This window comes from Vicugna pacos, chromosome 16 (assembly GCF_048564905.1).
Source record: "Vicugna pacos chromosome 16, VicPac4, whole genome shotgun sequence".
Taxonomy (NCBI): domain Eukaryota; kingdom Metazoa; phylum Chordata; class Mammalia; order Artiodactyla; family Camelidae; genus Vicugna; species Vicugna pacos.
Genome location: NC_133002.1, coordinates 60146164 through 60161448, shown reverse-complemented (window position 1 = coordinate 60161448; position 15285 = coordinate 60146164). Strand labels below are relative to the sequence as shown.

The 15285-nt window shown below is 60.2% G+C and overlaps 1 protein-coding gene across 13 annotated transcripts in view; it reads left to right on the top strand.

Moving 5' to 3' along the window:
- Positions 1-15285, top strand: part of DNAH17 (dynein axonemal heavy chain 17) — a 113318-nt gene that overhangs the window by 60271 nt on the left and 37762 nt on the right. For 10 of the 13 annotated variants that reach the window (XM_072939714.1, XM_072939715.1, XM_072939713.1 and 7 more), the window contains 17 exons: positions 1010-1167; positions 1637-1775; positions 1882-2109; positions 2463-2600; positions 3495-3627; positions 4738-4865; positions 5303-5451; positions 7610-7892; positions 7983-8156; positions 8381-8588; positions 9086-9251; positions 11319-11421; positions 12330-12477; positions 12855-12946; positions 13890-14051; positions 14547-14711; positions 14828-15019. In XM_072939714.1, the coding sequence (XP_072795815.1) occupies positions 1010-1167; positions 1637-1775; positions 1882-2109; positions 2463-2600; positions 3495-3627; positions 4738-4865; positions 5303-5451; positions 7610-7892; positions 7983-8156; positions 8381-8588; positions 9086-9251; positions 11319-11421; positions 12330-12477; positions 12855-12946; positions 13890-14051; positions 14547-14711; positions 14828-15019 (2766 nt within the window). Of the gene's footprint in view, positions 1-1009; positions 1168-1636; positions 1776-1881; positions 2110-2462; positions 2601-3494; positions 3628-4737; positions 4866-5302; positions 5452-7609; positions 7893-7982; positions 8157-8380; positions 8589-9085; positions 9252-11053; positions 11076-11318; positions 11422-12329; positions 12478-12854; positions 12947-13889; positions 14052-14546; positions 14712-14827; positions 15020-15285 lie in introns of those variants that run through there. The other 3 variants (XM_072939718.1, XM_072939719.1, XM_072939723.1) reach the window with 3 other exon arrangements.

The window sequence follows — 15285 nt, the reverse complement described above, 5'->3', positions numbered from 1 at the left end:
TGGCCTCCTCCCCTGTTGTTTCCCTCCTTAGACACAGACACTGAACTGTCCCTGGGGCCGAGGGCCGGTAAGGCAGAGAGGATGAGGGCGGCCAGTGTCCCCAGACCCATGGGCAGTGCTGACCTCTGCTTTGCGGACCCCTGCTCCCCTACAAGGCGGCACACAGACCCCAGAATATTTACATAGAGCCCAGTTAACTCACAGGGTGGAGCAGGAGCTGGAACAGGTTAGGAGAGACTCCACGTGGAGGAGAGGGGTCCCACCGCTAGCCCAGCCCACCACCCTGCAGCCTGGTCTGGGAGGAAAGTCCAGGCCAGCCAGGCAGCTTTGCTCCAAGGCGGGAGGCACAGGTCAGGTCTTAACCGTGAACATTAGGCGCCCTCCAGTGGTGGCTTGGAGGCTTGCAGCTGCTCAGCAGCCAGGAGGCCCCGACTTTGCTCGTGGCCCCTGCATTCAGATTTGACCCGGTGCCGACTTTCTGAAGACCGATGTCGGGGGTGGCTACTAATCAGCCCTCCCACGGGTCGCTGCCAGAGCAGGAATGGGGCACACCAAACGGTGGGGGTGGGGCCCCGCTGGGTAACGAAGAGGGACAGCCACGACCTGGAGGAACCCCCCCGCCAGGGGGTCTCAGATTAGATACCGTAGGATCCCGCTAGTCACCCTCACGAAAGACGGAATCACGGAAATGGGAACAGATCAGTGGCTGCAGGGGCTCGGGGAGGGCAGGGTGGGGGAGCAGTGGGTGCAGCTCTGTGGAGTGACACCACCTCGAGATCATGGGAGTGCCCGTGGTCTCCGCGTCCTGTCCTGTCTGATTGTGGAGCTTCCCTCCGGCCACCCCGGGGCACGCGGGGTCTCCTCCTCTGCGTCCTTTCCTACAGCTGTGTGTGCATCCACAGTTGTACTGAAATTCAGAGTTTAACTGGGACAGAGATCACAGCCATGCGCTTTAGCCCGTCAAGGCTGGTCATTCCCCCGTGAATGTGTCCCTGTGCCACCTGCTTAGGTGAAGTGTGTCCAAGACGCGATTCGAGCCAAGAAGAAAACGTTTAATTTCCTGGGAGAGATGATTAGCCTCATCCCCACCGTCGGCCTCTTCATCACCATGAACCCTGGCTACGCTGGCCGCACGGAGCTGCCCGAGAACCTAAAGGCCTTGTTCAGGTGTGCGGGTGGGGGCGTCGAGGCGAGGCTGACCCAGAGCAGGTTGAGGGAGAGGAGGAGTCTGGAGACAGGTGCCCAGGGAGAGGGACTGGGCAGCCAGGGCCTCCCTGAGGGCAGACGGCAGCCTTCCCGGTTTCCGACTCCCCGGGGTGGAGGTCCCATTTCAGATGCAACCTGCTAGTCGGTACAAGACAAGGAAGCCTGGGCTCAGGTGACTCAAAGGAGTCGAGTGAAGGGATGCAGGGCCCGGAGACCCCCCTGCAAAGGGTGTAGGAGGAACAAGGGAGGGGGGAGGGGGAGGGGAGGGCAGGGCAGGGAGGCTGGGAACCCGGCTCCGCCCCTAGAACCTTGCCCAGTGATGCTGTGGTCCTCCTGGCCAGTGAGGCGTGCACCCAGGGAGCAAGGGGCAGGTGGGGTATGGGTGGAAGAGGCGGAGAAGCCAGAGCAGACCCTGCTGACTCCCTCCCAGACCCTGCGCCATGGTGGTCCCTGACTTTGAACTGATATGCGAGATCATGCTGGTGGCTGAGGGTTTTCTTGAGGCCCGCCTCCTGGCCAGGAAGTTCATCACCCTCTACACCTTGTGCAAAGAGCTGCTCTCGAAGCAGGTGGGTGTGACGGTGTCCTGGGCCTGCAGGGCTGGAGGCAGGCAGCCCTGGTCCCAGCCCCCCCAGGCCTGTGCCCACTGCTTGCCCCTGCCGCCCCTCCGCCCAGGATCATTACGACTGGGGCTTGCGTGCCATCAAGTCTGTGTTGGTGGTGGCCGGCTCCCTGAAGAGGGGCGATCCCAGCCGGGCAGAGGCCCAGGTGCTGCTGAGGGCACTCAGGGACTTCAACGTCCCCAAGATCATCACTGACGACCTGCCTGTGTTCATGGGGCTCATTGGAGACCTCTTCCCTGCCCTGGACGTGCCTCGGAAACGGGACCTGAGTTTTGAGAAGGTGGGTACCGGTCCGGGTCACCGTGGGCCAGGAAGCCACGCCGGGGCTTCCCTCCTACCGAGGGTGTCTCTTTCCACCACGCATCAGATGGGTGCCTACGTGGCAGGCACCGCACTGGGGTAGTGGCCACATCTGCCAGCCGGCGGTGGTCACCGAGGCCACAGGCTGCCTCTCCAGCTGTGCTCTCAACACTGGCGGGTCGGGAGAGGAACTGGAGGGGCTTTGGGCGAACCCACACCCCGCACGTCCACGCAGAGCGCGTTCACAGCCCCACAGGCAGGGCCGCTGTTCCCTCCTGAAGGCCCCGCCAGGCCGGTGAGCTCGGCGCCCCCTCCACATGCCGTTCCCACCAGGTCATCAAGCAGAGCATCTTGGAGCTCAAGCTGCAGGCGGAGGACAGCTTCGTGCTGAAGGTGGTGCAGCTGGAGGAGCTGCTGCAGGTGCGGCACTCAGTGTTCGTCATCGGGAACGCGGGCAGCGGCAAGTCGCAGGTGCGTCCTGCCCCGGAGGACACGGGGTCCCCGGTGCATCCTGGGCCTGAGGTGTGTCCTGGCAGGGAAGGGGGCTGTGACGGGCTGGGGGACTGGGCCGGCAGACAAGGAGGTGACCCTGAGTCCCAACAATGAGGCCCTTCTCCTGGGACGTCCTCTTCCCTGCTTCTTCCATCTCGACACTAATCACCCGCCTCTCTGCAGCCTGGCCCTCTCCCACTCTCCTGTCCCCACCCACCATCCTGCTGTCCCCTGTCCCCTGCCATTGCCTGGGCCTGGTGGAGAGCAGAGGGTGGTGGCGGCCAGTGTTACTGTTATCTGTAACACCGGAAAATTCTAAACCAGCCAAGTGTTCAGCTGGACACCCACGGGATGGACCACTGCGCTGTTATTGTTAAAGGTCACTTCCAAAGACTAGTGACGTGGGGGGCACGCACAGCACGTTATTGTGAGAAGGCGGACACTGTCTGAACCCTGTTCTCTTAAAAAGGATGCGTACATGTGTGTACGTCTCCACGTGTATCCGTGTGAAATGTCCTTAAAAAGCCCGTCCTCTGGGTGGGGGAATTCAGGGTGGCTTTCTTGCCTTGAATTTCTGTTCTCCAGCAAGCGTATGCCCCTGTGCTTGTGGGGCACTAGTGGGCATTTTCAGCCCTGTTAGTGTTCAGGAATTCTTGGCCGCCCTCCGCTGAGCACAGGTGGGAACGATCACACCGTGCTGGCCGCCCCCCAGGACCAGGCTTGGGGATGCAAGCCCACCTGTGTGCCGCCAGAGCAGTGCAGGCCCCCCGCGGGAGCTCTGCTGTGGGTCATCCGAGGGCCCTGTGCAGGGCTTGGATGGGGGCCGTGGCTGCCCAGCGCCCCCGTCAGTGACCTCCCCAAACCCCGGGGCAGGTCCTCAAGTCCCTGCACAAGACCTACCAGAACCTGAAGAGGAAGCCGGTGGCCGTGGACCTGGACCCGAAGGCCGTCACCTGTGACGAGCTTTTTGGCATCATCAACCCAGCGACCAGGGAATGGAAAGACGGTAACCAATGGGTCTTCTCTAACGGGCCCCAGCGGGGAGGGGTCCCCAGCGGAAGTCCCGGGCCTGGGTCCTCGCCACCCACTTAATTCTGCGCGGTGAACACACGCTGAGACTCTGCCCCGTGCCTGGCCGGCCCGACGGAGACCGTCAGCAGGTCGTGCTGGGCTGAGGGGCCTCCGGACACACACGGTGCGTCATCACGGAGCCGGGGCAGAACAGCGAGCTCACAGGGGGAAGGCTGCTCCGCTCCGCTGGGCGGGAGGAGTCCGGGAAGCTGCGCATCAGCAGACCCGCCCCCAGCAGGGCCGGGGGGGAGAGGGGCCCCCACCCCAAGATGGGCCCACAGGAGGTGAGCCCAGGAAGGCCGGCCGGAGCCGGGGGCGCTGGGAACAGTGTTTCCCTGGGGAAGGGGCTTGATGAGACTGCGCTTCACGACAAGAACTCGGGGCACTGAAGAGAGGGACGGTGGGGGCCCCAGGGTGGTCCTGGTGGAGGGAGAGGCACTGGAGAGGAGGGGAGAGCGTCCTTCTCCTGGATGGGGGCGTGGGGAGGCTCTCTGCAGTGCCCCCTACAAGAGGACCCCTGCCCCCACACCCCCTTTGCCCCTCCCCCTGCTTTCTCTCGAACACATCTGTTTCTGCAGGTGTATCTGTTTCTCTTGCACTGGGGAGCGAGCTCTGTGGGATGGGCAGGGGCTTCGATTGACCCCAAGCCCCCCTGCTCCGAGCCTGACGCTTCGAGAGTCCTTGGCAAACATTTGAGCGAATGAAGACGGGAGGGAATGAGTGAAGGGGTGGCGTGCTGGGCGGGGAGGCAGTGCTCCGCGTGGGGCTCTTGAACCTGCGAAATGGACCAGACTCGGGGGCTGGGGCTGCAGGTCAGGTGGGAGCGTAAAGTTGGGTCCACAGGGTCAGGAGAAGGGCGGGAAATGAGCCAGGCCCCCTCCGGTCTGGGGGCCGCCTCTGTCCCTCTGAAGTCAGGCACCTCTGAGAGAGTCCGGGGTTGGGAGGGAGAAGGTAGGTCTCAGCTTGTGGGGCTCCGGAGAGCCCCTGGGCTGCTGTCCACCCCACTCCCAGAGACGGGGGAGCCTAGCGCAGCCCCTGCCCGCAGGCCTCTTCTCCACCGTCATGCGGGACCTGGCCAACATCACTCACGACGGCCCCAAGTGGATCGTCCTGGACGGGGACATAGACCCCATGTGGATCGAGTCCCTCAACACCGTCATGGATGACAACAAGGTGCGGGGATTGTGGGGCCCAGAGCAGCCCCCCACCCAGGGCCAGAACCGCAGTGACGTGGGGCAGGGGGGCTCGTAGGTAATGCCACAGGTCTTTGAGAAAGTGATTCTCAGTCCCGGGGGAGGAGGGAAGCCCAGAATTCCCAGGGAAGGGGAGGGGTCGTGATTCCAAAGGGCAAGTTTAGCACCAGAGTGAGGTCCTACGTGGTACACGTGTCTGGACGTCTGGACACTCTCCGTGGCCCCGGGGTGGGTGGGGCGAGGGGGTGCTGGCAGTGAGGAAGGCGGAGAGACGCTAGGTTAGTGAAGCTGGTCGGGGGCTGGTGGAGGTGTGGGGTCCCAGACTTCCTCCTCCTCTTCTGTGATGCGGCCGCAAGACACCCTCGGGACAGAGGGGGCCTAGGCAGCTGAAACCCGCCGGCCTGTGTCCCTCGCTAGGTCCTCACCCTGGCCAGCAACGAGCGCATCCCCCTGAACCGCACCATGCGGCTGGTGTTCGAGATCAGCCACCTGAGGACGGCCACACCGGCCACCGTCTCCCGAGCCGGCATCCTGTACATCAACCCCGCCGACCTCGGGTGGAGCCCGTGAGTTGGGCTCTGCCTCTGCTGCTCCAGACTGTGCGGGGAGGGGTTCAGAGTCGCCTGTGCACTCGTTCATTCATTTATTCATTCACTTGCTCGTTCGTTCATTCATGAAATGAATGCCGTGTGCCGGGCCCTCCCCATGAGCATGTCATGCCCGGAGACTGCAACATGGCAGCTGATGAGACGATGTTTGCACCCCGTGCAGGGAACTCCGAGGCGGAGGGAGGGTCTGGGCCTGTCGTGGAGACAGGAAGTCTTCCTGGAGGAGCTGGAGTTTGGGCTGACCCTGGAGAAGAGAGGGAGCTTTCCGGGTGGACAAAGGGGGAAAGCATTCCAGATGAGGACCAGCATTTAAGGGGCATCGGGGGTGAGAGCGGGAGGTTCTGGGGTGGGCTGTGGTCGGGGGTGCGGAGGGTGTTCGTGGATGGGGTATGAGGTGTGAGGGCGCTCTTGGCCCCTGAGCTGGCCCTGAAGGCTGGTCCAGGGTCAGTCCCTTCCTGCCAAGAGCACCCTCACGTGGCGGGACATGTCTATTGAGGGGCCCGCTGTACGTGTCTGGGAGCTTTCAGGGTGGGCAGCAGACAAGGCAAGAGAACTGGAAGGAAGCCTGGGTGGGAGCTGCTAAGAGGCAGGGGGACAGAAAGAAGACGGGGTCAAGGGGCGCCCCGGCAGTGGGGATACCCAGTGGGGACGGGGAGGAGAGAACCGGAACATAAGCAGGGATGGGGCAGAACCAGCGACTCGCCCTTTAGCCAGACGTGGTTCTCGGGGCTCCAGAAGGATAACCATGGAGTAAGCCGCTCCTTGGGGGCCGGGAGGAGACCTGGGTTCTGCTGGAGTGAAGTGAAGAGGCTGAGAGCCAATGCAGGGGTCCCCCAAGAGAGAGAGCAGCCCCTGACCTTCCCCCCACGGCAATGGCAGCAATGGATAAATGCGGGGGTAGCAGAGCACATCCGAGGGGGCAAAGTGGAGCAAGGCTCCAGGGCCCAAGGGCCCCCACGGGCAGGGCTGGAGCCCGCCGGGCTGGAGCCGGGAGGACGCCCAGCTCCCCGGGGTGGGGAGGGTGTGTGTGTGTGAGAGTGAGAGAGCTGGCTTTTCAGGTCAAAGCCAGCATGCACATTTGCCTGCACTAAATGCCTGCAACAAGACAAAATGTAAAATTTGACACGTACGCCTTCAAGATGGAAGTTAAACGCGGCAGTCTCTGTAGAGTGGCAGACTGGTCTCCATTCTGAAGGCCTGTGCATGGAATTCGGTTCCTAGCTGGGCACCGTGCTTGCTTGCAGGCATAGACCGTTCAGAGGTTTGCTCTGTTCTGTGGACAGCCAAGTGCAGCAGGGCAGAGGGTCTCTGTGCTGCTGGGGGCGCGGTGAGAAGCAGGGCTCCCAGAGCACGAGGTCACTGGCAGAAAGGCGCGTCTGCCGGGGCTGCGGACGGCCCGCGAGCAGCGTTGGGTAACCCAGGCTTCCTGCCTACACTCTGGCGTCCTGGAAATGGCAGCTCACTGAGCTTATTGGCCCGCAAGGGAGCTGGCTGCTTATTTATGCTTTTAGCAGAGGCTTATTTCTTTTCTTTGAGCTTTAAAAATATTAGCCCTGGTAGTCCCTTGAAATGGGAGTTATATCATCACGCCCATTTGCAAATGAGAAACCTGAGACCCAGAGGTGGTGTGTAACTTGCCCAAGGCCACAGCTGGCCACCCTAGAGCCCATTCGTGCCAAGCAGTAGGAATCTAGAACCCATAGCCCTCATAGCCGTGGTGGGCCACCTCTACGCGACCCACTCCAGAGATGCACGTGTGCCAGACAACCCAGTGTGACTCCTCAGGAGTACTTGTCGTATTGGTTTGGACTCCCAAACCAATGTGTCAGTTGGCTCACTTCACCAAAGCATGCTTCAGGCATGGCTGGATCCAGGAGTCCAGATGACGCAATGATGTGTCCCTGCTCCTCCTCTTTCCCTTTTCTTCCCTTCCCATCTCTCTCCCTCTCTCCCCAGGTGGTATGAAACCTTTCTCTCCTCCTCTCTTCTGTATCTAGCCCTACTGTCCTCAGTATTAGCTGCATTTGGGGGGAGCAAAGATGGCTCCCAGTTGTTCTAGGCTGACGGCACCCTACAGCTAGACCGCAGTCCTCCCATGCCTCCCCACCTCCCCCAGGGTGGTGAGCAGCTGGATCGAGAGGCGCAAAGTGCAGTCAGAAAAGGCCAACCTGATGATCCTCTTCGACAAGTACCTGCCCACCTGCCTGGACAAGCTCCGCGTCGGGTTCAAGAGGATCACGCCGGTGCCTGAGATCACAGTCATCCAGATGATCCTGTACCTGCTCGAGTGCCTCCTCACAGAGGAGAACGTGCCGCCCGACTCTGCCAAGGAGCTGTACGAGCTCTACTTCGCCTTCGCCTGCTCCTGGGCCTGCGGGGGCGCCATGTTCCAGGACCAGGTGAGTGGCCGCCGCGGAGCGCGCGCCCAGACCAGGCCGCCCCTGCACCCACTCAGCCGGGCCCTCTCTGTGCATCTTGGTTTCGAGCAGCTGGTAGACTATCGGGTCGAGTTCAGCAAATGGTGGATCAACGAGTTTAAGACAATCAAGTTCCCCTCGCAGGGGACGGTCTTTGACTACTACATAGACCCCGACACCAAGAGGTTCCTGCCGTGGACGGACAGAGTGCCCGCCTTTGAGCTGGACCCCGACGTCCCGCTGCAGGTAACCGCAGCGTGGAGCGGGGCGGTGACTGTTCATGACGATTTAGGAGCGGGCCTCATTCAGCAGGGTGTCCGCTCACGGGTGATTCTGAGTAAAACTGGGGATCTAACCAACTGTCCAGGTGTGCAAGTCGGTCGCAGGCCGGGATGGGGGGCTTGGGTATGCCTGGGGTCACAGCTCCTCCCTCCCATCCCCCCGCCCTTCCCCCCGCCCCCTCCACCCAGGCCTCTCTGGTGCACACCACCGAAACCATCCGCATCCGCTACTTCATGGACCTGCTCATGGAGAAGTCATGGCCGGTGATGCTAGTGGGGAACGCGGGAACGGGCAAGTCAGTGCTGATGGGGGACAAGCTGGACAGCCTGAGCACAGATGACTACCTAGTGCAGGCCGTGCCCTTCAACTTCTACACGACCTCGGCCATGCTGCAGGGTGAGGCCGGAGTAGGGGTGCAGGGTTGCAGGTGGGGAGCAGGGCCAGGGTGAGGTTGAGGACCAGGGTGGGTCCTCAGAGCCTGGCCTGGACACACCCAACCCCACTCACCCAGCGTGGCTGCCCCCACCCCCCACCATGATGTCCCCCACTGTCCCTTCTTACCACAGACGGGGGGGACTTGCCAGTTGCCTCTCCACTTCCCATGCCCCCACCCACTGGTCTCTGTCCCCAGAGTAGGGGGACCAGGGTGGCAGGTCCCACAGGGAGCTCCTCTCCTATAAGCAGACTGAAGTGGCCCCAAGGTCAATGGGGCACAAAGTTCCGGCCCTCCCCCTGCTGCCTTGGATGGTGACAACCACCACCCCCTCCTTTACTCCTGAGCTGGATGGAGTCAACCCCCGCCCCGTCCTCCGCGGCCCAGGGCTACTGCTCCTTGGGCCGCAGCCTCCGGGATCCACCAGACACCTTGGTGGCCACCCCACTCCCATCTCTAGGGATTCTTGAGAAGCCTCTGGAGAAGAAATCCGGGCGGAATTACGGGCCGCCAGGCACCAAGAAGCTGATCTACTTCATCGACGACATGAACATGCCCGAGGTGGACAAGTACGGGACGGTGGCCCCGCACACCCTCATCCGGCAGCACATGGACCACGGGCACTGGTCAGTGGGCGGTGCGGGGCCACCTGGGGGAGGGTGCAGGGCTGGGAATCAGGACTACGGGGATGGGGGCACAGGCCTGGAGGGGGCGAGTCGGGGTCTCCTCCCCTCGCCCATTCCACAAACATGCCCTGGGCGTCTTCCAGGCCCTGGGCTGGTGGCTGTGGCCTGGAGCATCCGTGGAGCGGGGACAGGGGCCCTAATCCCACTGAGGTGTCCATCTGGCGGGGCAGGTTGGGGGTACAGTTTCTGGGTGAAGGGAGCAGTCACAGAGGAGCCCAGCGACTGGGTCAGTGACACTCTGGGAGGCAGCTGGAAGTTGCATCAGGACTGGCCATGGAACCTTCAAGGCGGGCATCCTGGACACAGCAGATGCCATGTGCAGAGGGAGTCTGGCGCATGGAGGGACCAGAGGAGCCCATCATGGCTGGAACATGAGAGCTGGAGGGAGAGGATGCCCAGGGCAGGGGCAGCCAGACCCCAGGACCCAGGGGCTGCCGGACAGAGAACACTTTCTCCCAAGGACAATTGAAAGGCGACAGTGGCACATTTACATTCACAGTTTGGAAAGATTAGAACATTCAGTGCAGTTAAAACAAGCATCACTTGAAAGTAGGGTCCCGTGATGGCCTGGCAAAACCTGGATATTTTGAGACCAAAGGAACCTGAGAAATGTCATCAGAAGTCAGTCAGTGGATGCATGCAGCATCCTTACTGCCGAGAAGTAGGGCACGGGGTTGGGGGGATGTCACCTGCTGGAGGTCACAGCCCTGACAAGGGGCCGAGCTGGAGGTCAAGCCTGCATGCCTGACTCCGTCACTGGCCTTTCCCTGCTACATGATGCTGACTCCAGAGCTCATGGGCTGCAGGAACCCAGCAAGGACAGCAGTGAAGCCATGGCAGGCTGTGATGTGGAGGCGGGCTGGCTCCCTGGGGAGGCAACAGAGCTGGGCTTGGGGGGGGCCCTAGAATTGGGGCCTTGGGAAAGCTCGACGTCTCTGTGGACGTGCAAGTGGTGTGGGCTGGCCAGGGCCAGGAGAGGTCTGGGGAGGGTGAGGGTAGGAGGCCAGAAGGAAAAGCGGGAGGAAGACCGTGAGGGCGGCCCATACCCCCTCAAGGGGGATCTGCTGGGAGAGGCGGGAGGGCCGGGAAGGCTGGACGGGCCAGCGGCTCCGTCAGCAAGCGTAGAAGAACATTGCCTCCCACGTGGACGAGGTGCACTCCACGTGGAGGGCAGACCTACAAGCAAAAGGAGAAACTGTGAGGTTGGTGGAAAAGCGGGGCCTGGACAAAGGTGTGTGGGCAGGAGGAACTTGTCAAGGCTTGGTTTCAAAAGCCTGGACCAGACGGCCGAGAAATATCTCCTTTGACTTGCGTGAAACTTAAGGAACGTTGTTCACAAAGAGACACCACGAGCACACCTACGCGGTACGGGGTTAAACAGCCACAACGTCTGACCCTGGCAGTGGATTAATATGTGGGGTGTTACAAGAATTCCTACAAATCAACAAGGACGGGTGCCAGCTCCCAAGGGAAAAAAAAAAAAAAGAAACACCTAACAGTGGGGAAAACCCAAAGGGTAAAGAGCGAGTGAAAAGGCGCACAGGCTCCTTGCAGCCTCTGGACTCATCTGAGTCCCTGGGAGTTCTCTCGGTGCCCTGGCGTCAAGGAAACCCTTCATCTGTTTGATCATCACTACCCTGATAACTACAGCGGTAGCGGTAGGGGTGGTAAACATTTAGGGAGCACTGGCTCTATTTCAGGTGCCCTTCAGAGTGTGTTTTCACGTGCTAGCGCAGTTTGTCCTTGTGATGACCCATTGCACAGGTAAGAATACTGAGGCACAGAGAGGTCGTCCAGCCTCCCCAGAGTCCCAGTGCTTGAATGTACACCCAGACCCACACATTGAGCCACTCTGTTGCCCCCATTTCAAGATTTTTCTTGAGAGTAAAAGTACACATGGCCATTTCACATATAGTTGCTATTTATTGCATGACCAGGGTGGGTGGGACCTGGGGGGTGGCTCCCTGGGGCTGGTGGCATGACTTTCCGCGGGCCTTCCTCGCACAGGTATGACAGGCAGAAGCTGACGCTGAAGGACGTCCACAACTGTCAGTATGTGGCGTGCATGAACCCCACCTCTGGCTCCTTTACCATCGACCCCCGGCTTCAGGTAGGCAGGAACCATTCACAACATTCTGGGGGGGGCAGGGGCATAGAGAGGCAGGCCAGCCCTCCCTGTGACCCCCTAGGGCCGCCAGATTTACCAAATGAAAAAACAGATGCCTGGCCAAATCTGAATTTCAGATAAACAACAAATACCTTCCATGTTTGGGACCTACGTGTACTTAAAAAATAAAATTACTTGTTGTCTGTGAAATTCAGATTTAACAGGATATCCTGTACTGGATCTGCACCACCCTGTGGGCAGGTCCTCACCTATGAATCATCTAAGCAGATGGAGATCTGGAATTTAAAACCAGGCTCAGGCTCTGAGACGCTCTTTAACCTCCGCCAAATTTTTCTTGAGGGTGTGATGTGAATCTGGCTGTTAGAGAGATAAGCCATATTTTGTTTTTAATTGAAGTATAGTCAGTTACCAAGTGTCAGTTTCTGGTGTAAGGCATCATGTCCCAGTCATGCATATATAAGTGTATATATGTATTTCTTTTCATGTTCTTTTTCATTAAAGGCTATTACAAGATATTGAATATAGTTCCTTGTGCTACACAGAAGAAATCTGGGTTTTTTTAAAATCTGTTTTTATGTATAGTGGCTAACATTTGCAAATCTCAAACTCCTGAATTTATCCCGTCCCACCCCCTTTCCCCCATTAACCATGAGATCATTTACCATGTCTGCGAGTCTGTTTCTGTTTTATGGATGAGTTCATTAGTGTCCTGTAAGCCCTGTGTTTAGCGGGGTCTTAACACACACAAGGCACCAGGAGGGAAACTGTCCCTTCTGACCATGCCTGCAAGGCACGAGGCGACGTGGACAGCCTGCGCCCCAGGCGGGCAGCCCTGCCCTGCGCTGGTCCCCACCCACTGCCTGACAAGGGTCTGTGGTTGTTCCCGGCAGCGCCACTTCTGTGTATTTGCCGTGAGCTTCCCGGGCCAGGAGGCCCTCATGACCATCTACAGCACCATCCTGACCCAGCACCTGGTCTGTCGTTCGGTCCCCATGGCGGTCCAGAGGATGAGCGGCCAGCTGGTGGCCTCCGCCCTGGGTAAGCTGGCCAGCCTCGTCTCCCCTCCTGTCGGGAAAACCCAGGGCTTCTGGGGCTGGTGGTGGCTTCCTACTTTCCCCTGGTAAATATTTTATTTATACTTTTAAATCAATATTTTGTAAACGATGCTGTGCTTCAGCAGGCGATACTGTGAAATCCAGTTGCTGGAGGGGGAGGCAGAGGAGGGGAAATTGGATCCACAGAAATGATGGACACATCAGTAGAGCAGCAAACTTCCTCCCTCCTCAGCCGTGCAGGTTTCTCGCTTAAATTGTCACCGTCTCACAGTCCATTTGCTTTAGAAACTAGCTCAAGCTCTGCGCTTCCTGAGGCCATTAAGAGGGCACGAGAATTGATGTGTCTTTTTCCTGTAACAGCCCTGCACCAGAAAGTCACATCAACGTTTCTTCCCACCGCCATTAAGTTTCACTATGTCTTCAACCTCAGGGACCTCTCCAATATTTTCCAGGTACTACTGCTTTTTAGCTCTGTGTCACGCCAACTGATGGCCAAGGCCTGGTCCAGAGGTGCTCTCCTCCTCTGCCACTCTCAGGAGAGAAAGCAAAGTGCCCTGTGGGCTGGTAACTGTGATCATGGTGATGTGATGGTGGTGGTGGTGATACTGATGGTGACAGTGAGGATAGTAATGATGGTGATGGCGATGGCGGTGGTGTCGACGGTGGTGATGACGTTTCCTCTTATGTATTGACTGAGCCAGAAACTGGGTTTGGGCCACTTCTATCCCCATTTTCTCCTCCAAACCACGTGTAATCTCCGAATCCCCATTCTCCAGCTGGGGAGTCTAAGGCTTGGCGCGGTTAAGTCAGACCTGTCGCCTCCCGCTTCAGGTGTCAGCTCGAATGTCGAGCCCCCCAGAGGCCCCTCCCACCCCATACACTCTGCCTCACTGCCCTACATGGGTCATTCGCAGCCCCCACCACCACATGGAATGACCTTGTGATTTTGTCTGTCTGGTTAGTCTCCCCACTCGACCGCACATGGTCCCTCTTGTAATCGCCGTGTTCCTAGAGCCCAGGACAGAGGCCTGGGAAAAAAGCACCCACCGGATGGGCGGGTCACTCGGTTAGCGAATGGCCAGGACCACGCACGGGCGGGCTTACTGCAGGGCCAAGGCCTGCAGCCCCTGCACTGTGGCCTCCCATCGTGGGCTTCCCGCTGTGATCAGCCCCTTTTGTCCCTTTCTCCGCCGTCCACCCCGTTAGAGGGCGGAGTTCCCCTCGTGCCTCAGGCCCAGAATACACCCTGCAGGATCCCTGGCCCTGAGAGGACCCTGTGCCGCAGCCTCACAGATAGATCCCTCCTCAGGGACACGGGTAATTTGATACGCAGGTGGTGCTCCACCTGCCTCCTTGACGCAGCTAAGGATGCTGACCCTCCTGCGTCCGGGGCAGGGCCTCCTATTCTCTTCCGCAGAGATCCTGAAAATCCCACTGGACCTCGTCCGCCTCTGGCTGCACGAAGCCGAGCGAGTGTACGGCGACAAGATGGTGGACGAGAAGGACCAGACAACGCTGCTCAGGGTCACCATGGCTTCCACCAAGAAGTTCTTCGACGTAAGCCATGCCCCTACCCCCTCCCGTCCTGCAGAGCCAGGAAGGCTCCCTGGGGCAACGTGCTGGGGCCCAAGGCAACCCCCGCCCTCTGCAAGGGCGCTCCGATGAGAATGGGGAGGACCGCTTTGGGTCCCACGAGGTGACTCTGCCGCGTGGGCGTGGCCTGAGCGAGACGGGGTAGGGCCCTCGGGAGAGCAGGATGTGACCACCTCCCTCCACGCACGCGGCAGAGACAGCTCTGCTCCTGTCCACGTGCTCTGCCCGTGGGTCCTGGGTTTCCGGGGTAGAATGGTGGTCCTGGACTGTCGGTTCATTCCCAGTGTCATGGGGACCAGGGGATTTCACCCAGCGTTCTGCAGGGCCCTCTGGGCTTGGCGGCGCATCCGGAGGCTACGAGGGCGGGGCGGTGGAGGGGGCGGTGCTGGGGCTGCTGTCGGATTTGTGTGGCCGAGGCCCAGGCCGGAACCGCAGGAGCATCCTCTCCCTCACGTCCAGGACCTCGGTGAGGAGCTCTTATTCGCCAGACCGAACATCTACTGCCACTTCGCTCAAGGGATCGGCGATCCCAAGTACCTCTCGGTGACCGACGTGGCTCAGCTGAACAAGCTCCTGATGGACGTCCTGGACAGTTACAACGAGGTCAACGCGGTCATGAACCTGGTGAGCGGGGCTCCGGCGTCAGCTCGCGGGTGGGGGCGGGGGCGGGCGCGCTGCCCTGGAGGGAGGTGCGTTGAGCATGCGCGGTGAGACGCCGCCGGCCCCTCCGGTCTCCGCAGGTGCTGTTCGAGGATGCGGTGGCTCACATCTGCAGGATCAACCGCATCCTGGAGGCCCCGCGGGGGAACGCCCTGCTGGTGGGGGTGGGCGGCAGCGGCAAGCAGAGCCTCTCGCGCCTGGCCGCCTACATCAGCGCGCTGGACGTGTTCCAGATCACCCTCAAAAAGGGATACGGGATCCCCGACCTCAAGGTGAGACGTCGCCTCTCGGTAATCCGCCCCCGGGGAAGGGATGTGGGGGAGAGCTGAGTGTCCAGCACGGAAAACAGGATGGTCACCGGCGGCAGAGTCTTCATCTTAGACAGGAAAGGCCGGGGAGGCATTCCACCAGTGTCCGAGGCCGGGTGACGAAGGTAAAAGAAAGTGCGGGTCTCCATCACCGGGAAGGTCGGAGCCTGTAGAGTCGGCGCAGGTATTAGCGGCAGAGGGGTTTGGTTCAGGCCCGTGGTCACCGAATT